This window comes from Diospyros lotus, chromosome 4 (assembly GCF_014633365.1).
Source record: "Diospyros lotus cultivar Yz01 chromosome 4, ASM1463336v1, whole genome shotgun sequence".
Taxonomy (NCBI): domain Eukaryota; kingdom Viridiplantae; phylum Streptophyta; class Magnoliopsida; order Ericales; family Ebenaceae; genus Diospyros; species Diospyros lotus.
Window position 1 is genome coordinate 7,555,033 of NC_068341.1, and position 24,632 is coordinate 7,579,664.

General features: G+C 37.5%; 2 protein-coding genes across 3 annotated transcripts in view; one reads left to right on the top strand and one right to left on the bottom strand.

The window, feature by feature from the left end:
• Positions 1-501: 501 nt before the first annotated feature.
• On the bottom strand, positions 502-4,707 carry LOC127799129 (rhomboid-like protein 14, mitochondrial). Its single transcript, XM_052332875.1, has 2 exons — positions 4,317-4,707; positions 502-1,450 (listed from the first exon to the last, which is right to left on the bottom strand). The coding sequence occupies exons 1-2, from the start codon at positions 4,536-4,538 to the stop codon at positions 665-667; spliced, it is 1,008 nt and encodes a 335-aa protein (XP_052188835.1). The 5' UTR covers positions 4,539-4,707; the 3' UTR covers positions 502-664.
• Positions 4,708-7,052: 2,345 nt separating this feature from the next.
• Positions 7,053-24,632, top strand: part of LOC127799127 (DNA topoisomerase 3-beta) — a 74,345-nt gene continuing 56,765 nt past the window's right edge. Inside the window, exons 1-9 of one of the 2 annotated variants that reach the window (XM_052332869.1) lie at positions 7,053-7,209; positions 7,317-7,373; positions 15,729-15,835; positions 16,816-16,909; positions 17,687-17,786; positions 18,760-19,000; positions 21,001-21,163; positions 21,287-21,406; positions 22,973-23,052. In XM_052332869.1, coding sequence (XP_052188829.1) covers positions 7,189-7,209; positions 7,317-7,373; positions 15,729-15,835; positions 16,816-16,909; positions 17,687-17,786; positions 18,760-19,000; positions 21,001-21,163; positions 21,287-21,406; positions 22,973-23,052 — 983 coding nt within the window. In that variant the 5' untranslated portion in view covers positions 7,053-7,188. Of the gene's footprint in view, positions 7,210-7,316; positions 7,374-15,728; positions 15,836-16,815; positions 16,910-17,686; positions 17,787-18,759; positions 19,001-21,000; positions 21,164-21,286; positions 21,407-22,972; positions 23,053-24,632 lie in introns of those variants that run through there. The other variant, XM_052332870.1, reaches the window with a different exon arrangement.

Genomic DNA, 24,632 nt, shown 5'->3' on the forward strand with positions numbered 1-24,632 from the left:
TTACATTCTTATCTTGAGTGCATACTCGTATCGGTGCTCCCTCCCACATTATCCACCTTTAGTTGGGTGGACCCGCTCTTTTTTTTTTTTTTTCGTAAAAAAAAATTACCTTAACATATGTTATATATAAACACCCATAAATTTTCTTCTCAAATTCATATGTTATATAGTATAATATATGATTATTATATAAAATTTATCAACAAATGGTGTCTTTCATTCTAAAACGAAACTACTATTCCACTGAAATTTATTCTCATTCTCATTCCAATTCTCAATTACCTCCAAAACCAATCCATCCATCCAAGATCCAACCACCCAAAAGTGAGGTTAGGTTAGTCAATAGTCATCCTTCATACTACAAATCATCCCGCACAGACCAAGCATTGTTTGATGGTAGACCATGCAAACCAAATTCCCAGTGATCTATGGGAACCAACCAATTGTACCATCAGTCCAACCAAAATAAATAAATAAAAAGCTTTGAACGACAGAAGATCATTGTTGAAAGATAAATGCATTGCCAGATAAGGAGAGAAGTGAACCTAGATTATATACTGCGAATGCGATGAGCTACAGAATCCACATCCTCTCTCACTTACGTGAAAAGACACAAACCTAAAACACCGCTATATATTCGAATGATTAATCCATTTGAATTGCATCACCTACTACTAAATCTTTGAACCCTTCTCCGACGTAATTCTTCCAACGACAGGTCATGAGATTGAGTCTCATTTGATGACCCAAAAAACAAAAGTCCATCACCGCCGCCACGGCTTGTCCCGCACATCTCACACACACTCAGCCACCCAGAATTATCGAACGTACACGCTTGACATCTCCAAACGCCAGATGTGCTCTGACCTCGACCAACAGTTCCCCCACCCGTTATCCGTCGCCTTCTGAGTGTGAAAAAGCCCATCACGAATCTTAAAGGCCAGCTCAATAGACCAGTAAAACCTCTGAAAATAGCTGCCAGTGGATCCGAGCCAGAGTATGAAGCTTTCAACTTGACATAGAATATACCAGCCAGTATCCCGCCCAGATGGCCGAGAAAAGAGGTCCCCGGTACAAACATTTGGATGAGAATCAATTCTGCCCAGGCTGCATGACGCGCCGGTACCATCAGGCCATGAACGTTAGTGTAGTTATCTGATTGGGAATTGAGAACAACTTTCATGGCAAAGAGAACGCCAGAAAATCCAACAGCATACTCCTGATAGTAAGCTTTTTCATAACCAAAGAACAGGTAAAGGGATTTGGCAAGTAATAGTGTAGTCCCCTGGGACAAACCAAGTAGTGAAACCACCATAGTAGCAAAATCATAACTCCCCATGGAAGTCTCCAACTGGATCCCCTTCCACAAGAGTGATAGCATGTTGTATACCAAGTGAGGATCATTCAAATGGTAGAAAGCTGACAAGACAAAGCGCTTCATGTCCCTGTGCTGCTTACCCAAAGGCGAGAAGAAGTAATAGATATAAGTTAGTGAGAAGGTTACAAAAGATAGAAATGCGATGAGACAATTATTTCATTAGTTTACTTCCCAGGAGATGGATATTATAATTTAATGGATGGAGACAATTATTTCATTAGTTTACTTCCCAGGAGATGGATATTATAATTTAATGGATGGAAAAAGGACCAAAAATGTTTGTTTCTAAAAACCAATTGTTGAATGAAAGAGCATTTTGAACAGAATATGAAGTGAAGCGTACAGAATCTTCCTCATTATTGGTCATCTAAAATAGTTTTTTGCCTGTAAAAAGGCAGAAAAACAATCATGATATAAATATTGTCACCATGCACCATCAAAGACCTTTATAGCAGAGAAAACAGCATTTAGGGATAGGTAGAATGGTTGGAGTCCAGCACTTAGCAAAGAAATCATCAAACTACCACTTGCACTTTGACAGGTAAATGTACTTTCATCATTGCGAAAGTCCACTTATGTTCACATGTGATCTTGAGACCAGAAGTTATCATAAAACATTATCTCATAACATCTTCTCCACATGTATTAACTTTTGAGAAAGGACCCTCTCCCTCCCCCAGTGTTATAAGTAATATTAGAGTTATATTATATTGCCAAAAGCATAAAGTATCAAAAAGACCAAAAAAAAAAACTCAAAATATAGCTTTAGAAGACTCCAATATAAATCCAGTGACTCCTAACAACTTGTTTCTCAACTTGCATCAGTCCATCTTTTGGGAGAAAAACTTGACCTCAAGTTGATTCTTCAACTTTTAGATTATCCTAACATCATTAATCATGATGTGTTCAAAGAACGTTTGTATGATAGAAATGCAACTTAGTTCTCACAATTACTTACTCGAGTGCAGGATGCTGCTGCAAATACATGGGTTTGTTTCATGAGTCAAAGGAAACAAAAGAAAGAGAAAAAAAAAAAAAATTAGAGAACATGGGGGGAGGATAGATAAGATTTTAGATAAAGTGATGGGAGGGGAAGAAAGAAGCTCATCTAATCATTTTTTATGCATTCTTCACGATCCAATTCATCCTTGCCTAAGAGACATTTCTACAAGTTTTACAATGCCTTCGTAGCAAATAACCATCATGTAACTACCTCTGCCCATTACGAGCTGCAATAACAGTTTCAGCCCAAGTTAGATCATGATGGCCCCAAATGTATCTAGCTAATTAAAAGAAACTGGGATGGGTGCTCATATCTACACTACTTCCTAAGGGAAGTTCCAGAGACTTTTGTTGCAACATGCACCATTAAAGGAACAAATTAAACAACAAAGATCCCCTTGCACAACGGGTCCCGTACCATCTGTCCTCTCATTGCTCTATCAAGGATAGCCTTGGAAGAAGTTAAGCCTCTCTTTTAGAAGCCAATTCCAAAAGACTAGGAAAAAGGTAAGTCAAAGGCTTGTCAGTTCACCACCAATCATGCCAAAATCTAACCCTATCCTCATAAAGCTCTAATAAGAGCAAATGGAAAAACAATCGGCCACCATAGCCTCTTTAGTTAGAAGCCAAACAAAAAAGACTAGAAAAAAGGTCAACTAAACGCCTGTTATTGCCTTATTGTCCTGCTTGCCATACCAAAAACTAACCCTACCCACCCCCCACCCCCCCAACCCTTTGAAACAAACATAGTGGTTAAAATCAACCCAAACCTCCATGAAAGCCCACAGGCCAACCCTATAAAGAGGCAAAATAGCCTAGATCCAGGACCTCACCTCTCACTCCTATATATATAGAAGTAATCACTCTTACTTCAAAGATTGACTAGTTCATAGGCATACCTCCAAATCCATTTCCCCAGAACAACCTTATTTAGGTGAAAGTGGACTTCCAACGAGATCAGGTGGACCTACAGGCTAAAGAGCACCCTAACCATGTACATGTATAGAGAGGCTAATAGTAGTTTGTGGCTAGGCCAGTTTGATGCGGCCCTTTCCTCCATCAGAACCAAATTCAGATCTGGCTATCCTAGTACTGGTGGTTTCATTAGTGAAGGTCCTGGTGGTACTGGCACCGCATCTCTAAATTTAATTGATCGAATGAGTCCACTAACCAAGGTCTCAAAACCCTCACAGGTAATCAAGACGGTAATCTAGGCATTAAGCCAATGAACCATTGTAAGAGATGTGGCTAGAAAATACATTTTGTTTCCGAAACCTCTTTTTGCAGTTTCTTGGTCCTGCCCCCCCCCCCCCCCCCCGGGGAAAAAAGAAGGGGGGAAGAATCCGAATAAATACCTAAAAGAAGAAAGCAGTGAAAAGAACTACTCCAAAAAGAGCCTCAAACTCCTATAACAGCTAGACCTAAATAAGGTTGTTTCAAAATTGACGAGAACAAATCTACTGCACCTCTTCTTAGTGTGTCCACTACTGGTTATCTCGGAAACTTGTCTGTTGTCCTCAGCCTCAATGTGAAGTTGTAATTTTACCCATACCATTTGCTCCTTGGGTTTTTTTACCCTATACGGGCATAAAACTTAATGTTTCCAAATATTCTTCTCTTACATTATAAATCACTGAAATTACACGAGTTTTCCCCAAAATAAGAAGAATACGGAGATGTAAACACGGACGCATGAAATTAAAATTAACCTCCAAAATCAGCTTCTACAGATACTTCCTACCCGAATATGCTAAAAACCATTTCTCCGCCAATTCTGGTTATCGATAGATTGCTTGTTTTTTGTGTTTTCTTTCAATGAGATCGTTTGCCTAATTAGCGCAATTAAAGCAATAAACCAACGAATTGCTCTGCACAAATACCAAAATCGTAGGAAGGTGACCATAATTAGCGCAATTAAAATTAACCCCTTGGTTACCTTGACTATCAGATAGGGATTGAACCAGACTTGGTCGATCGTAGGAAGGTGACGATCGATGAAAGCAGGCCTCAAATAAACGAGAGTGTTCGCGGCGATAAGCCCGGCGGTGACAGGCGGCTTCCGGTCAAGCCTCCAGTACTCGGTGACCGCGTGCAGAGCAAGCAACGGAAGCATCCCGGACGACACCCTGCTATTGCGTACTCTTCCTCCCTCCATCATAACAACGGAGCAAACAGCGCCTTTTCCCACAGATTCCCGCCGAGTAGTAACCAAATCGCGTTATCGTGCGACTTATATACGTCTTCCGAGCGACGCTTCGGCGCTACGAAAAGAATAGAACATTCCAGTCGCTTCCGGCGGAACATGGCCTGTGTTCCCGTCCTCCAGCATTTTGTGCACGCCGGATGATGCCGCGCGTGCTTAGCATGTGCCGACTAAGGATTTTATCAAAATAAAAATAAAAAGGTTTAATATATATGATAATTTTTTAATAATTAAAAATATAATATTTAATTTTTAAAATATAAAATGTCAAGAATATTAAAATTTATTATTTTAAATCTTTACTATGATTAAAAATAAATAGAGTTGTTATTTACTATGATACCATGTCATATAAAAAAATTATGTTAACAAGACACATTAAATTATAATTAATATATAAATATAATATTTAATTTTTTTAAATTAAAAAATTGAATCTCCAAAATAAAAAAATATCAAATTTAATAAAAAAACCTATATTTCATAAAAAATTTAAAAATTTCATAAAAACCTAAAAAAATTCTATATTTCATAAAAATACCTAAAAATATACAAAAAAACTAAAATTTATAAAAATACCTAAAAATATTCAAAGAAAATACTTAAATTTCATAAAAATAATAAAAAACCCAAATTTCATAAAAATGCATAAAAATAATCAAAAAATATCTAAATTTTATTTTATACATTTTATTTTTAGGCATTCTTTTACGAATTTAGGTATTTTTTAATATTTTTAATCATTATTTATGAAAATTTTAGGTTTTTTAATAAAATATAAGTTTTTTTATAAATATTTTTATATTTTTTTTTAAACTGGATCTTTTTTCATAGTGAGAATTAAATATCAATTTTTTAAATTATTAAATAATTAAATACTATATTTATATATTAAATTTAATTTGAGTATCTCGTTGATGTGATAACATAACATGTTATATAATACATATAACAGTTTCGTTTATTTTATATTTTTTATAATTAAGATATTGAAAGTTGATATTTTATATTTTGAAAACCAAGTGTTATATTTTGTAATTGTTGTGTCATAGAAAATAGGTCAAGAAAAAATAAGAATTTTTAAAGAAAAAATAAAAACATTCGTGACAATGTGCCACAAGCTCATTTGCGGCAAGGGCTTTGCAACAGTGTGCCACGAGCCCTATTTGCGGCAGCAGCTTTGCAGAAGTGTGCCGCGAGCCCCCTTGTAGCGAAAGCAAAATATTGCGATTAGAGCTTGTGGCGGAGGTAAAATTTTGTAGGGAGACCTTATGGCAAAGGCAAAACTTAACGACAAGTCTTGTGGCAAGACCTTGTATCAAAGACTTGATCATAGTCACACGCCTTGAACATGGTTCATTCAACAAATGACACGTGTCAGCACCAAGCACCATTGAGAATCGTGCCCTATAAATACCCAGCTATAAGACATTAACGAGGACTTCCAACTTCAGTAAATTTTATCACTTTGAATGCACTTTTACTATTTTCACGAATAGTCATTGGAATCCAAGATTGACTTTGGCATCAGAGGGTTTTCGTGGGAGAACATTCCCGTGAGCTCTCTAACCCATTTTTTTAGCATCAACAGGGTCAAATTATTGCAGCAAAGGAAAAAGCTTGTGGCGAGACCTCGTAACAAAAGAAAAAGCTTGCATAGAGACCTAACGACAAAGGCAAAAAACTTGTGGCAATAGCTAGTTGCAAGAGCTAGTGATAAGAGTTTGTGGCAAAAGCTAGCGGAAAGAGCTTGTGACAATAACTTATGGCAAGTGCTTGTGGCAAGAGCTAGTGACAAAAGTTAATAGCAACAGCTCGTAGCAAGAGTTAATGGCGAATCCTTGTGACAAGCATTCTAGCGGCAAATTTCCTTGAGACGATATCTTTTACGGCAACCTAATCTCACCCGACAACAAGCTCGAGTGGACCCCACATCACAAATTTTAATTGTTGTATTTTGACAACAACAATAATTATTAAAAAATATCATTTATATTAAAATAAACAAAAATTATAATAACTTATTCAATTATTATAAAAAATATATTATAATTTTTAACTCATATTTATCCGGTGATTAAATCTCTAATTATAAATTAATTTCATATTATAAATTGTAAAGCTTTCAATATATGTTTTCTAAATTTATTTTAAAATTAAAAGCTATTGATTTTTAAAACATAAAAATTATGACGTATTTATTTGTCAAATTTAAGTTAAAAAATTTAAAAAATATATTTTAAATAACTGAGCAAGTTGTAAAATTTTGTGACTCTTCAAATTGTATTAAACCTAAAATTTCCGAGAACAGAAAATTTAAGTAATTTACAGAAAGATTTGGGTGTCCTATAATTTTTCAAAATCAATACAGGAACTTTCGAATTAGAACTAACCTCAGGGGCACCAGTGTAATTTACAGAAAGATAACTGTGGGGAATTTTACCCTGCCCCTTGCTCCACCGTGTTAAGAGGTTGGTGCAACTCACCCAAGCGTAAACTTGGGGAAGAAGCCGGGAGATCCTCGACGAAACGGAGAAATAAGCGAGAGAAACAGTGAAGATGCAATAGGTTTGCCGCTTCCTCGGGCGAACGCACCCACAGAGACATGGCTACGAAAGTTCTCATGGTGAGAAACCCTAAAAGCGAAGAAATCTAATTTAACTGTTCGTTATTTTGGTTCCGGGACGTTTATGTTTTTTCCATTTACTTATTCATCTTTGGAACTAATCGAAGGTAGCAGAGAAGCCGAGTATTGCACTGTCCATCGCCTCTGTTCTCTCTGCTGGCCGAGTAAGAGACACCTTTCTTTCTCTATTTCAATCTATTTTCTGACATTTATACGTTTCTGATTGTCTTGTAAGTTTAACTGGTAAGTGAAACGAACTGATTGTTGCCCAGTTTAAACATGGTTAAACGAAAGGATAGCAATTACGTTTTTCCTTTTTTTTTTTTTTTTTAATGTGTGCTTAGAATTTTTGTGTAGGGATGTGTGTGGGTAACTTGTCAACCAAAAGTGTTATTGCCAAAATAAAACAATTGAAATTTGTAATGCGGGAGATCTGGAGACGAGGTAGAGCGAGATGAACAGCTGGCAAGAGTTTGCTAGTGGAGATGGGCGTTGGGTAGCTCCTGTCCGCGATATCTTGGTTGGGGTCGTAGATAGACCTTTGAGGACACTTTCAGTAGTGGTTTACTCCATCAGATAGTGGCTTCTCAGGCACCTGGGGCATAATTGCGCTCACAAGAATATGTTAGAAGGCACGCGGGGATTCCTCACCCGTGTATACCCTTCGATGCTTAAGTTAGTACAAGTAGGAAAGTAGTGCGATAAATAGATAAAGGATGTTATCATAGAGTATAAGATAGTCGTACCTTCTCGACAAGAGAGGGTCAGTCATAGTAATGTTGGAAGGAGTTGGGGATAGACCTGCATGTTAGTAGCAATCGAATGGGCTTAAGAAGAATCCCTTTCGGAGGGTCGGACTGTGTAGGGGGTCATTCGGGAGAAGGTTAGCCTCTAGGCGGGCTGCCGAAGCAGGTTCTTGGCCTCTAGGCGGTCTATCGGGCAAAGCCCCGGGTTGGCAAAGGATAACTCTAGACATTGTTGCCTTCTCCGAGAAACTTGCTGCCCTTTCCGAGAGACTTGCTGCCCTCTTTGAGAGACTTCCAGACCTCTCCGAGAGACTTCTAGCTCTCTTCGAGAGACTTGCTGTCCTCTCCGAGAGACTTTTAGACCTCTTTGAGAGGACCATTTTCTTGTCGAGAGAGAGAGAGAGAGAGAGAGCTTTGGCCTTCTAGAAACAGCCCCCTTTTGACTATTTTGACCATGCTATTTATAGGGGAGACCCCCTCTCTCCCCCCCCCCCCCCCCCCCCCCCCCTGCCTTATGCCACTTTTGCTCCCAAACTTTGGATATTCACTTAACGGCCATTACCACTAATCCTTTTGCTAGCTAATCGCGATTTCTCCTTGGTAAACACGTCTAGGCTCGGGACCACTTCTAGGGTCCGCCCGCTTTGGGCTTAATGACCGAAATACTCCTATGTGGACGCTTGAGAATTTTATGGCACAACGAGAAGAAAATTTAAGAAATAATGGGCTTCAACAGCAGAGTTCGTATATAAATGTCTTCCCCAACTAACTGATTTTGATTTGGCAGAAGAGAAAAATGTCTCTTGCAGTTTCAGCAATGATTTACCTGTCGGGCAATATGGAATCAGAAGAGACTAAGCAATTTCATCCCATTTTACCTTGAATCTATTGCTTTTAGTTACGTTACACGACAAATTCTTTCTCCCCCCTTTCGCCGCCCATTTTTGTTGCCTTCTTTCTTCTCTCTCGTTCTTAACTTTTTGTTTGTTTAGCAAGCAAACGTGGAGGAGGAGGATATATTATTGGATTTTTCTTAGTTTTATATTCTAGAGGTGGTGTTGTTGGCCACTGAAATTTTATATTGGAGGTTGAGAAGTGGGCAGCCAGAGATGATAGCAAAATTGAATGTAGAGCATGCTTATTATGATTGAAGTTGGAATTTAATATTATGTTTGTTGGAAAGGATGAATTTTTGGTGAAAATTGTAGGAACATATTAAAGATGCATTTATATGGTGACACCATGAGTTAGGACACTTTAGGCTTCTTTTGGACTTCTAAAAGGTTTAGTCATGGTTATTTGCCATCTCTTATGCTTTATTATGTAGGTAGATAATTTGAACGAAATGATTAATGGAACAGTATAGAGCTATTTGGTTAGTGCCAATGGGTTGGTGTTGAAGGACTCCCACTTTGACATGGATATTGGCGGTTCAATTGCTCTTTTGATTGTGAAGCAAGTAGCTCTAGGGCTAGCTTTGGTTACTTTCTTTTTGGTGGGTATTACTTCTAGGTCTTCTAGGGTGATATGAAGGGTTCTCTGGTGCTGACTACACTGAATTGCTAAAGCATGCATTATGGCTTGTTTCTTATGTTTCATGGTGGCAATTGTTGTACAAACAACCACATGTGTGAAGCATAAATATCCTCTTGAATCATAGAAGTGCTCCATTGTTGACAGGGTTCTCTAACTAATGGCATCAATTGGGTGTTTGAGATCATAGAATTGCTCCTTTACTAGCGGGTTCCATGGATGGTGGCATTGGTTGGATTTGGAAAGTTGAGATTTGTGGCCAAACTGCATCCTTTTTTTTGGCTTTTCAAGATGCCATTACTGCGGAAGTAGTGATCCCTAGTGGGGTGAATGCAAAGCAAGCTTCATGACTGCTAGGACGAGGCTGAACCCTAGCACAAGTCCCATACACAGCACATGACATGCAAAATATCACACTGACTGTCTTCTCCATTGCTAATGTGTGTCATTGATGGCACGTCTGTGGCCTAGTTTCAATGTACCAGCACATGGGCTACACTACATTGCCTAATGTTGGCCTTCCTAGCTATTTGTAACATTGCCTGCCAGGTATAAAGCCTAACGGGGGATAATGATATCCTTGTGGTAGTCATAGCTGGCCCCCTAAGTCACTATCACTGTGCATATCTTTTTGTTATGTGGCATTACATGTATTCTTTACTAGGATATAGAGGGAAAATTTTAACTTTCTTAAAGGGAAATTAACCAGTAATTGGGATGTTGGGAATTTTGGTATACATGCATGTAGTCTTTTTAGACCGACACATATTCACACACTCGCTGCAATCTAGCCCTCAAGATCTCACTGCCATACCTCTTATTTGGAACACACAATCACCCGATAGAAATATAGAGACTAGGAATAGAAAAATAGCAGTAAACACACCAAATTTATCTTGGTTTAGTCTCATAAATGAGACCTACATCCAGACTGCCTTAGGCCTATGAAATCTCCACTATCTTGACAATCTTTACAGCAATTACATGAACTAGAAAAGTCTTCTCTTCTTCCCGAATCTAAAACCCTAGACTGCCAAGAGAAGAACACCCCAAGAGAAGTACAAAACTCTCAGCCTAGCTCACCCGCACACCCTTACAAGATATCCCGAGATTTCACCCTTACAATACCGAGTTTTCCCAACCTCTATTTATAAAGGATAGAGGCGGGCAAGGCAGTTACAACTGACTGCCCTAACTGACCGGAAACCCATTTATTTAATGTACGGCTATAAAAACCAGAAAAGAAAAAACATTACAATAGAAGAACTTTTGCTAACAGATTTATACAAGAAATTGAACCTAAGTACATAAGCTAATCTAACACAAATGTCTTCACAATTCTCCACCAATTTGGATTAGATTTTCTGTACTTTAGCTTCCTGTACAGCTGCTCCATCTTCAATCTGATCTGGAATAAGATCCAGCTGCTTGATATGTTGCTGAAGCTTTGAAACTGGAACAGCTTTGGTGAATATATCTGCAGCATTATATTCTCCTGCAACTTTGATTAGATTCACAAGTTTATTTTCAATGATATCCCTAATGAAATGATATCTAATGTCTATGTGTTTTGTCCTCTCATGGTGAGCCTGGTTCTTTGATAAATGTATAGCACTTTGACTATCACACATCAAAGTGACTTTAACCTCTAAACCTAGAAGCTCTCCTACTAGCCCCTTAAGCCATATAGCCTCTTTAATTGCATCAGCAACAGCTATGTATTCTGCCTCGGTAGTGGATAAAGCTACCACATGTTGGAGGCTGGACTTCCAACTAATAGAGGAATTCCACAACTTAAAAATGTAACCGGTTGTGGACCTACGTTTATCAAGGTCTGCAGCGTAATCTGCATCTGAGAAGCCTAGAATACTAGGTTTTTCTCCTATTTTGGCTCCACCATAGGACAACACATTTTTGCTGGTGCCCCTTAGGTATCTAAGCATCCATTTTACAGCCATCCAATGGGATCTACCTGGGTTTGCCATGAAGCGGCTAACTACACTCATTGCATGAGCTAGGTCGGGCCGGGTGCAAACCATTCCATACATCAGGCTGCCTACAGCATTTGAGTATGGAATCTTCTCCATTTCTCTCCTTTCCTCCTCATTTTTAGGGGACTGTTTTGAGGTTAATTTGAAGTGTGGGGCAAATGGCACACTTACTGGTTTTGAAACAGCCATACCAAACCTAGATAGCAACTTTTCTATATATGATTTTTGAGATAGAAATAATTTTCTATGCTGCCTATCCCTAGAGATTTCCATCCCTAGAATCTTCCTAGCCTCACCTAGCTCCTTCATTTCAAATTCAGCTTTTAATTTCTGCTTTAGTTGCTGAATTTCTTTATGGGATTGACTTGCAATAAGCATGTCATCCACATAGAGTAGTAAGTATATTGAAATGCTAGGGGATATGTGCTTAAGATACACACAACAATCATAGGAACATCTTGAATATCCTTGGCTTATCATAACAGTATCAAATCGGCGATACCACTGTCTAGGAGATTGTTTGAGCCTATAGAGAGACTTTTTGAGCAAACAAACTTTCTCCACCTTATCCTTGACTTCAAAACCTCTAGGTTGGTTCATATATATCTTTTCTTCCAACTCTCCATGTAGGAAAGCTGTGGTAACATCCATCTGCTCCAATTTCAAGTCTAATTGGGCAGTGATGGCCAGCAAAACCCTAATTGATGTATGCCTTACAATTGGGGAGAAAACTTCATTGTAATCAACCCCTTGGACTTGGGTAAATCCTCTAGCAACTAGCCTAGCTTTGAATCTAGGCTTAGAATTTACATCCGTTCCTTCTTTTATTTTGTAAAGCCATTTGCAGCTTACAATCCTCTTCCCTTTCGGTTTTTCTACCAGTTCCCAGGTTTGGTTTTTCATAAGAGAAGATATTTCTGATTTCATGGCTTCTATCCATTTTTGGGAATGCTTAGAAGCTATAGCTTGGTCATAGGACTGGGACTCTTCATCAGAAATTTTGGAGGCACTATATAAAGCATAGGCTACTAAATCTGAGTAACCAAACCTAAGAGGTGGCCTGCGGACTCTAGGTTGCCTATCTCTAGCCACACTATACCTATTTGGGTTTGGCTGATCACCAATGCTGGAATCAGCATCACTGTCAGCTTCTTCTTCCTCATATTGAGATGTTTCAGCACCCTGATCTTCCTCTTGGACCTGATCATTTAGGTACAGAACTGGTTCAGGTTCTGTGTCATTCATTTCAGGCTCTATACCTTGAATGTCTACCTTCATAGAGTCGTTCTTCTCATCTATATGCTTCTGGGTTTCATTTGAGCTTAGACTTATGGTAGATGACTCATCAAAAGTTACATCCCTAGAGATTATTGTCCTAGGTCCTTCTTGTTCAAGGTTCCATAGTTTGTATCCCTTCACACCGGTTGGATAACCTATAAAGAGACATTTCCTAGCCCTAGGTTCAAGTTTGCCTTGCTTCACATGAGCATAGGCTAAACACCCAAACACCCTAAGGTGGGCAAGGTTTGGCTTATGGCCTGTCCATTTCTCATAGGGAGTTTGCAAGTCTATGGCTTTAGATGGGGTTTGGTTGAGTATATGGGCTGCAGTAGAAACTGCTTCCCCCCAGAAAGTTTTTGGAAGGTGTGCATGGAATAACATGCATCTTACCCTTTCTAATATTGTCTGATTCATCCTCTCAGCCACCCCGTTTTGCTGGGGGTTTCCAGGGGCTATTAGGTGCCTAATTATGCCATTTTCTTTGCACATTTCATTAAATTCCTTATTGCAGAATTCCAATCCATTATCTGTCCTAATGGTTTTAATTTTCTTGCCCATTTGAGTTTCTACCATTGTCTTCCAGTTTCTAAAGGTCCCATAAGTTTGATCTTTAGATTTTAGCACATAAACCCACAACATTCTAGAATAATCATCTATAATAGAAAGGAAGTATCTAGATCCTCCATGGGTTGGGGTTTGGGCTGGTCCCCACAGATCCGAGTGTATGTAATCTAAGGTGGACTTAGATGAGTGAGTGGTAGTCTTATTAAACCTAAGTTTTGCTGCCTTTCCATAGATGCAAGACTCACATTTGGATAAAACTGAGACTTGGTTATTTTCTAAGATCCCTTGTTTAGCTAACTCCTTGAGCCCTTGCTCACTTATATGTGACATCCTTAGATGCCACAATTTAGCCAAATCTTGGGATTTGCTACTTACTGCTGCAGCCTCACCACTTAAGGTGGAGGCTTGTAGGATATAAATGCCATTCTGCAATTTTGCTTTCATGCAGACCAGTGACCCTTTGGCCACTGTTATGGCTCCTGTCTTTCCTTTGAATTTTAGGCCATTTCTGTCTAATTCTCCAAGGGAAACCAAGTTCCTCTTGAGATCAGGCACATGCCTAACTGCTGAGAGAGTCAAAACCGAGCCATCATTCATCCTTAACCTCACATCTCCCACTCCTATAACCCTGCACTCATGGTCATTGCCCAGCAAGACCTTACCCCCATTAATTTCTCTATAATTTTGCAGCCAATGCCTCCTAGGGGTCATGTGAAATGAACAACCCGAATCCATCACCCAACTGTTACTTCCAGCTATTTCTGTGATAGTCAAGGCCTCTGAACTGTCATATCCAAGGTCAGCTAAGTTTGCTCCACCATCGGATGTTTTCTTTTCAGCCATGTCTTTCTTTCTTTTATGGCAGTATCTCTTGATATGCCCTTCCTCCTGGCAGTAGTAACACTTAATAGGACCCTTTCCATTTCTAGACTTTGATCTAGACTTTCCCCTTTTTCCTTTTGAGTCCTTTTTGGTACTCCTAGACCTTACGGTTAGGGCATCACTGGGGGTGGTTTTTATTTCCATTTTTATTCTCAATTCCTTTGAGTTTAGGGATCCTATTACATCTTCTAACGATAGTTTGTCCCTACCGTGTTGCAGGATGTCTACAAAGTTTTCATAAGACTTAGGCAGAGAATAAAGAAGAACTAGGGCTCTATCTTCGTCCTCATAGTTTACTCCTATATTCTCTAAGTCAAGACATAGCTTATTGAATTCATCTAGATGCTCTTGAAGTTTCTGATTTTCTTGCATCTTATATGTGAAGAATTTGGCCTTTAAATACAGCCTACTGGATAAAGTCTTCTTTAAATAAAGAGACTCCAATTTCTTCCAGATTTCAGTGGCTGTTTTTAATTTTGAAACTTCTCAGAGAACTTTGTCTCCAAGACTCAAGATAAGCATGCTGTATGCTTTCTTGTTTATTTCCTTATCCTCTAAAGATATGGTTTTAGGATCCTTACCTTCAGAGCTTCCCTCGGTAGTTACCTCTTGTTCGATTACTTTTTCCAAACCTAGACTACACAGCAGGGCTTCCATTTTGATCCGCCAGAGGCCAAAATCGTTGCTGCCGTCAAACTTCTCCACATCATATCGAGTGGCCGATGAGGGTGCCATGATCGCCTACCAGAGCCGATTCTGGTTTCTTGAGAATCTTGAAAAATCTTGATACACATTCACGATTGTAGTCTTTTTAAGACCGACACACATTCACACACTCGCTGCAATCTAGCCCTCAAGATCTCACTGCCATACCTCTTATTTGGAACACACAATCACCCGATAGAAATATAGAGACTAGGAATAGAAAAATAGCAGTAAACACACTAAATTTATCCTGGTTCAGTCTCATAAATGAGACCTACATCCAGACTGCCTTAGGCCTATGAAATCTCCACTATCTTGACAATCTTTACAGCAATTACATGAACTAGAAAAGTCTTTTCTTCTTCCCGAATCTAAAACCCTAGACTGCCAAGAGAAGAACACCCCAAGAGAAGTACAAAACTCTCAGCCTAGCTCACCCGCACACCCTTACAAGATATCCCGAGATTTCACCCTTACAATACCGAGTTTTCCCAGCCTCTATTTATAAAGGATAGAGGCGGGCAAGGCAGTTACAACCGACTGCCCTAACTGACCGGAAACCCATTTATTTAATGGACGGCTATAAAAACCAGAAAAGAAAAAACATTACAATAGAAGAACTTTTGCTAACAGATTTATACAAGAAATTGAACCTAAGTACATAAGCTAATCTAACACAAATGTCTTCACAATGCATCTTTTTTTTTTATTCCACCTGCAAATTCTTTCAGTGAGTTGTTCTCTATTTATTTCAACGCTGCCTTTTTCATGATGAGTTGAAGGTAAAAACTAATTTGACAAACATATTTTGCTACAGATGTCAACCCGAAGGGGCAGTACTGAGGTCCATGAATTTGATGGAACTCTTCTGGGATTTTCTTCTGCACATTATAAAGTGACATCAGTTATTGGGCATGTTTTCAGGTCTACCCCCATCAACATCAGGACCATGATTAAACACTACTTCTAGTTATATACTTGTTGTTTTTTAGTAACTACTTCTGTTTATATATAATTGTGCAATCTGATTTTAATTGTTGTATAATGTGTTTGCATCATACATATCCTTGGCTGCAAACTTATTTTTTTTTTCTGTTTCTCCATGTGAATATCTTTGCAAAGTTGAAATTCCACCATGTCAAAGTTTTTTGATTTGTATTACCTTCTCTGAATGTGATTCTTTAACCCCTTTTTAATATTTGTGATGTCACATTGATTATGGAATGCTTCCCAAATTTTATTCTCAAAAGAATGTTTCACATGCTCATCAAGGATTATCTATTTTGCACCTCAAAACGTGGTTGAATCTTTTGTAATAGAATACCTTTCAGTGCATGAAGTCTGAATGGTGTTGTTTATGGCTGTAAATAAATCTTGAACTGTCCTGCATTATTTTTTATTATATCATAACATAATGCTCTGTTCTTGAAACGGGCAATTAGATAAATGATAAATTAATATAAATTCCTAATAAACATTTCCCTTGGTTTACTTTTATCTTTCTTTTCCAATAAAGAACTTCTGGCCTAAGGTTAAACTCATAGAAAAGATAAAACATGCTGATACTAGGAGAGTTCGTCCCCCTCTCCCTTGTTTCTTCTGCACATATAACGTTGGAACTTGCTTCTTCATTTGACAATCTCTATAAGTAAATTATATCTGTCTCTGAGCAATCACATGATGTGATTCCCAGACCCTCATACTATTTAAATATTAGATTTTCCATTCTTGCATCTAGTCCAAAAGATATGCAACCTATGGGAATGTGAGCTAACTCCAATTCACCAGTTTTTAGTTGAAACTCAGAATTTAATTCATATAGAAATTGATGGTTTACTGGCTGAGTTTCATACATTTAGTTGAATGAGCCCTGAACTTTAAATTTTTTATTTGTGCAAGTCTAGTGTGGATTTTCCAGCAGCTTTTCAAGACTGGACAGTCACTGATCCTCTTGATCTTTTCGAAGCTCCAATTCGTAAGGCGGAATCAAATCCGAAGGTGTGCTTTGTTTTTTCTTTTCTTGTAGACTGAGTTTTGTTTTACTATGAATATGCAACTTCCTCGTGTTATACTTATGTTATACTTATGTTTTCAATTTTATGCGCAGCACTTAGTTAAAATAAAGTGATCTAAAAAATTCACTTCTGTTTAGAGTTACATATATGGATTTGCTGAGCCATACACTTAATGAAACCCGTCAAGATTGACCAGCAAATTTAGTTCACATGTGACTACTAGTGCCATTTGGTGCTTATTAATCCTGGAGTTTCTTGCTACTTTTCTATGAAAAAATTCTCTCTCTTAGTTTTTTCTCCATTTGGTGCTGTGTATATCTTTTTACAAGCCATACGTGCATCATAAGTGTTTAGCAAAGACTTCACTGATTGGGCATATTAATCCTCATCTTGAGATAGTATATATTACAAGCCAATTTTTACTTTGTTTCTTGCATAACTCATAATAATGCTGTTAGCGGTAATTTGATGTTCTTCTATTGAATTATTTTTTTGTTTATGCCTCTAGGTCTAATTGTTTGGTCAAGGAGCTTCATCCTTGATCTTATACCAAACTTATAGTGTCTGCTTATTTTTTTGTGAAAATTATACTCTTCTAGTGGTTCTTGCTTGCTTGTAGAATTGGGTATACTTTTTATTTAAACATTTATGAATTGTTTTGAGTTTTGGTTCTTAGAATTGTTTCCATCTTCTTTTGTCTTTCCTTTTTTTTCTTTTATTTTAAAGATATATTTGCTCACTTTTAATTCCTGGAAATAAGGCTGCTATCTGCAGGCATTTAAGCCAAGAAGCTCATGGTTATAGTCATCTGGTCTTATGGTTGGACTGTGATCGGGAAGGAGAAAACATATGCTTTGAAGGTATCCCATTTTCATTATTATAAAGTGTTCATGGTTGTTGACCTCAAGTTCAGTTCAAAGTTATTTCTCTACTTTAATCTGTGGGAACTAGGTTTGTAGTACCAAACAGATTTAAAGGGAAATTGTTTATAATCTATTATCGAAATGAATATATATAATAAATATGTAAACTTATGGCTTGTGGGCTAATATTTGAAATTATCTCGATTCTTTTTTTGCTAACTGAGAATAATGAACGTGGGATCAAGTTATGATACAACAACTTATCAACCCTTTATCCCACTATGTGGGGTCAGTTATATGAATTCTAGCTTTCCAATTTTACCACTAGATCATCCACACGTCATGTTGGGATCAAGTTAAATTTCCAGTAAAATAAAAATGAAAAAGAAAGACAGAAGAAGGAAGAAGAGATAGAGGGAAGAGACGACATTGGTGATTAATGTAAGTAATGTGCGAGGTACAGAAATACTATACTGTACTACAACTTAAATGAGACAATAAAGAAAAGAAAGAAACCGAATCATGGAAAAATACAGAAACATACATCTATATAGGAACACACACATACTTGCTAAATACAGCCATAATTACTTATATACACTTAAAAATATTTACTAGGAAGCGCCTTTATTTATTTATATATATATATATATATATTTGCTCACTAGTATCCTGTAGAGCAAGAGCTTACTTTTGAGCATCTCACATAATGTTGTTTCCAGCCCTCCTTAGACTATGAATCTTGAGTTAATCTGATGCGTCTGTTTTTTCAATACCAGCACTGCTGAATGGAAATCTTCATTGTCCAATCTATTTATGTGTTAAAGGACTGGTGAAGTGCATGATAAAAGAGTGTTGAAAACATTTTTTGCTGCAATCTATTAGTTTTGTGGTTGAGCTCATGAACAGTGCACAAATTTAAAGGCATTGAGCACTGTTATTTATCTTTAGTTTGTTATTTTCATTTCAGTTATTGATTGCACTGGATTTCGTGCGAACAAGGGTAAAAGAGTTTATCGTGCGAGGTTTTCTTCTGTTACGGAGAAAGATATCATGAAGGCAATGAATAACCTTATTGAACCCAACGAGGATGAGGCTTTGGCTGTGGATGCTCGCCAAGAAATAGACTTGAAAGTTGGTGTTGCATTTACGCGATATCAGACTAGTTATTTCCAGGGAAAATATGGGAATCTCGATTCTAGAGTTATCTCGTCAGTTTTCTCTTTTGTGGATATGCTATATAATATTTCTCTTACTATTTTCTTTTAACATGCTTATTTAAATCAATCTCGTTTCTCTATCTGTTTACTGTTCTCTCTTTTTTATTCTGTCTTGTTTTTATCATTGCTTATTTTGATTTTGATGCAGACTTTTATAGTATTTCTTTGGAGTTAATGATTTGTGATTTTAGTTAAGATGTGAAAATTTGAAATATGGTGAATTATTTCAAGTCCAAATTTAACAGATCAAGAAATAGGATGGCTTGATACTTACCCTTTCCACCATAAGTATTTATTTGGAGCTGGAAATTGGTTATAATGGGATGTTAAACTGAAATCACAATCTTTTGCTGCTTATTACTTCCGATCCTTGAGTTTCTGATTCTACAAAGTAAAGACGACAACAACAACAACAACATATCCAGCCTTTATCCCACTTCTACAAAGTAAAGACATTTCTACTAATTTTGTCCTGCACCATGCCCTTGCTGGTCATTAGAACTTCCAATTCTTGACACCTGCCCTTGGGATGCGTTGCATTTAGCTGAAAATTTGAGTGAAAATTAGCAGGGATAACTTGTTATATTGCTGAAACAGTGTCTGTTAAGTGTTTATAATTTACCCCCCCCCCAAAAAAAAAAAAAAAAAAAAATAGTGTGTACAAGTGTTTTCACTAAGATGATAACTGTAAAAAAATACACAAATTGGTGCCTATCTGTCAGTGAAGTAAGGTCAAAAGCTTATGAGAAATTGTACAACAAATTTGACACAAAAGACAAAGAAAGATGTAGATGATCGAATATCTCAGCATTTAAATCTCAAAATCTTCTCTATTCTAGGCTATTTACAGTTAGGATTACAGCTAGGTGGATTTACAGCTTCTTTGACTTTCTTTGTTTCCATTTTTAATTGATTGATGATTCTTAGGAGATCACAATCCGTTAGGGATGTGATTTGGAATCTCCTTGTATGTATATATATACTCCTGCTATGTACAGTCAATTATGTATGAAGAGAATTCCCTTTCTCCACAAAAGAATATAACAGTTCAATTGGATAATTCAAGTTAAGGATCTCATGAATAACTTTGTTAGGGACTGACATAAATAGCTCAATTGGAGTTGAGGAGGCAGTGAGACTTAAGCCAAAGACCTTTCTTGCTTTAGTATTATGTTGGCTTCTGTACTTTAAAAAGAAAATAAAAAGGGGAAGCAGAATTTTATCTGGGAGGGGGGCAATGGAGAAGATAATGAACTGGGAATCTTCTATAATAGGGCGTTAGGGCCACCTATCTGTGTGAGTTAGTTGTTTGTCATGTTATAAAAAAAGCAAGGTCCTTAACCTCATGATCTACCCAAATATTTTATTCATGAATATTTCTGGTCCATTCACGGACAAGAACCTGGCTACTTCTGAGCCTGTCGCAGTTTCTCTTTTTTCTTCTAATATCTGCTTTTTAAGAAGGTCCCCACCCATTAGAATTAAGGTTTGTGATTGTTAGTGTGTTCTTATCCGCTATTTAAGAAGGTAGCTTTAGAACCTGTTGTGTTCTTTCCCGCTATTTAAGAAGAAGGTAGCTTTAGAACCTGTTTTACAAGGCACTAATCTGGTTGTTGCTTGTGGCTATTGTATGTTTCTTATATCCAATGCTGTACATGTTTTACCTGAGCTTGTTCATGTTTTTTTTTGGTTGAATTGGTTAGTTTACTTCCTCTCTTCTTTCAGGAATTTAGTTATTCTAATCCAATTAGCATGATATTATGTGTTGCATTTCTGGACACAAATTAGGTTGGCTCCCTTTTAGGATAAGATTTTCTTGTTTCATTCATGCATTTTCTTATAGTGATTGGTCCTATATTTAGTATTTAGCCATCAACTTTTTTCGCTTGTCAATGAGTTACTTTCCCAGCTATCCTCTTCTGCGCTCTTTTGTCTTGGATTGAATTGTAGCATTTTTATTTTTATTTGTTTATATATTTTCCTTGTTTCAGCTATGGACCATGTCAAACACCTACACTTGGATTTTGTGTGCAACGCTACTTGCAAATCACTACTTTTAAGCCAGAAAAGTTTTGGGCTGTGCATCCTTACATAATTCTAAAGGGCTATGAACTTAAGCTGGAGTGGGAGCGCTGCAAGCTGTTTGACCTAGATGTAAGGTTATTCCTGCTTTACATGCTTTTCATTTAAGAACACAATTAGATTTAGCTTCTCACCATATGCATCTAATACCTCTCTCGATATTGTTTGCTTATTTAAGTTATTTTTCTGTTTCAGGTTGCTGAGATGTTTCACAAGTTGATAATGGAGGATGGCATGGTGGAAGTAACTGGTATATCACAAAAGCAAGAGTGCAAAACTCGGCCATCTGGTCTTAACACCGTGAACCTTCTGAAGGTGAGAATGAGTTGAGGTTAATTATTTTCATTTATTTTTGTTACTTGGCCTTTCATTTTTTCTAGTTCCAGTTAGCAAGGAGTAATGGCTAACATCCAACAAACTTTGAACTCATCTTGCTTATTGGTTGTTTCTTGCATTTATTGTTTTTATATGTCTAACTTCCATATAAGTGTTTTCTAATGATAGTTTTGCTGCAAGTTGTTCTTATAGAAACCGAGTCCAGGCTTGAAAATTTTAACTGTTGGAACTAGTTCAGCAGAGCTTTGCACAATGTTTGTCTGGAAAACAGTGTTTAGTGAAAGCTGGAAAAGGAAACAGAAACCATTTCTGATTTCGGTACATAATTTTACAGAATTCTGAATCCCTTGCGGTGAACATAACTGTGACTAATGGCGATCAAGGTGTGTTGTGGGGTTGACTTGGTAGAATGATGCTTTAACTCTTCCTTCCTGTCATAATAAACAGATTTAGATTGTCGAGGATTTATTATTTTAGCTTGTTTCCTAACCAAGCAGTTTTAAGTGAAATCCTTCGATGGGGCGTCGTTGAGTGATTGGTGGATAAACTTCTCATGGATGAGCATTTGACCTATAGGCCTATCATCTAGGATGGTCTGTGAATGCTGCCCAGGAGAAGATTTGACTATTGATGGAGATTAGATTAGTTTAATTACTGTCTGTGCATGACTGATGGACCTTTTCTGACATTCTTGGCATTGTGCTGTCCCAAGAGATTTGGGGGATTGGATTTTGTTTTTCCTTTGGGTGGTCTTGAGAGGAGGGATGTGATGAAAGCTTGGCTCTTGGATCCTCTATATTTGATGAAGAGCATTTACATAGAGCAATGTAGAAGAACCTTTTGAGAGGTGGGTGACCCCCATTATGGATATAGTTTAGTTTTCCCTGGGAGTGTTTCCTAGTCTGGATCAATTTCTTAATTCTTCCAAGTTGTATCCATCTGGCCCTTATGTTCTTTTGGTTTTATGGGCTTTCTCTCTTTTTTTTTTTGGTTTTGGTCTTATAGATATATGGGTTCGTATGGTTTACCCTGCTTTTTGTAAATTAGTTGCACCCTCTTTTCAACAACGTTCTTATCTCTCTCAAATATATTCAATGTACATTTTTTTTTTTGGCTCAGTATATTCAATATACATTTTGAACACACAAATAAGTCAATATTTGATAGAGTTTATATGCTTTAACTTGCTTTCTGACATTTTGCTTAGCCATCCCATTTTAGAAAAAGAGTATGCTAACATCTGTAAATTCAAAAAGAAAACTGCTCTATTTGATTATGATTATAATAGCTCTACAAAATCTATGCTTCTATCTGTTGATGCAAATGCATCATGTTAATGTTTGTTGGATCATGTTGGGTTAACTAATAGTTGATAAATTTGAGATCATTACAATTAAAAATGTTAACTGTCCACACAGTATTTGGTGTGCCACTTTTTTCTTTTGAAGTAAACAGGATCCAATTTCTGTAGGATATGTGCAAGTTCATTATGCAACTAGTATCTCCCCATTTGAGACACTGAATGTACTGTGCTAACTAATTCAGGTGGCTTCAAGTGCATTGGGCTTGGGACCCCAGTTAGCCATGCAATTGGCTGAGCGCTTGTACACTCAGGGATTTATCAGGTTGGGTTGCTATAGATTGTTTAATGAAGATTAAAAGGTTCATGTCTCCCCCCCTCCCCCGGTCTATAGCAATTTGATGTATGACTTTTTCCCAATTGTTCTCCACCAATATAAAGTGACAAATAGAGATAGCTTTTCAGGTATTGGTTATAGGTTTCAAAACAACATGTTTTTGAATTTTTTTTCTTGTACTTTGGTGAATTCCATTGTGTTTTTGTTGAGATAGTGTAAGAATACTAGCAAGCAAAGACTACTTGCCCCTTTGGTTTATTCTCTATTTATAATCTCATAAATTACAGCTTAGGAATCTTAAACAAAAGGAAAGAATACAAAAGTCATCATAATTACAACTCATATACACAAAAGTCATCCTAATTGCCTCTATAGAATCTGCCAAATCTGCCATTTACAGCTATAACGGCTGTCTGCTTGACTAATCCCTTGATTGTGATATTTCCAACACTTTCTATTTTCCTTTTTTATTCCAACACTCCCCCTCAAGTTGGTGAGTGGATGTCCTCCATTCCCAGCCTGCCAGTAATCTCTTGAAATGTAGAAGTGAATAATCCTTTGGTTAGAACATCAGCTAATTGGTTTTCTAATGTCACATAAGGGATAGTGATTAGTCCACTATCTGTTTTCTCTGTTAGGATTTGCAGTAGTTAAGTTTTCTAATCTCGGGAGAGGGCTTTAGAATGTAGTTGGAAATAAATTTGTATGTTTATATTTTATGTGTTTAAAATGTAACGGAAATAGCTTCTTGGGACTCCAATACATGTAGGGACTCCAATACATGAATTGAAGACCAGACACTATCAAATATTACCAAAAATAAAACCATCCAATATTATGAGGGAAGGCGAATTTTGACCCTAGTGAGAGTGAGTTTTGGTTGGAAGAGACGTTGAAACTACTAAAACACATTGACTGTGATGAAGAGAGAAAAGTTATGCCACATTTATGTTGCGGGATGAGGTAGGACAATGGTGGAAGAGAGCTAAGAAAACCCTAGAGGCCTTGTCACCTTTCTTAGGGATTGAAGAATCAGAACATGAAGCGAAACCAACCCCAACCATCACTTGGGAAAGGTTCAAGTAGGTGTAGGTGTAGGTGTTCAACACAAAGTAGTTCCCAACCTGTTGGAAAGTAGAAAAAGTTGGAGAATTCATGAATCTATGATAGGCAAATGAAATGTCAATGGCCCAGTATAAGGCTGAGTTCACCAGGCTAATTAAATATATGCCTTTGTATGAAAAGGATGAGGCTGATAAAGCTCGTTGGTTTCCAGAGGGACTATGATTGAAACTTCAACAAACAATTAATGTAGTGTATGTACAATTCTATGCGAATGTGGCCTTCAAGGCCATGACGGCAGAAACAAACTTGACTTGAATTGCAGTGCTTAAGACAGTGGCGGTTAAAAACAAGACAGACACTAGCAGGGCCAGACAAAAATTTGGGCCCTAAGGGAGGGAGTTCAAGAAAGGTGGGGGCAAGCCATTTCCCAAATGCAAAAAGAAGCACCCAGGGAAGCTTTGTAGAAATTCCTTGACTTGCTACAATTGCAGGGAGGAGGGACC

Coding starts and splice junctions, on each gene's coding strand:
- LOC127799129 (XM_052332875.1), bottom strand. CDS start 4,538: ATGATGGAGGGAGGAAGAGTACGCAATAGCAGGGTGTCGTCCGGGATG. Junction 1,451..4,316: donor ATCCCTATCTGATAGTCAAG/GTAACCAAGGGG, acceptor TTGGGTAAGCAG/CACAGGGACATGAAGCGCTT.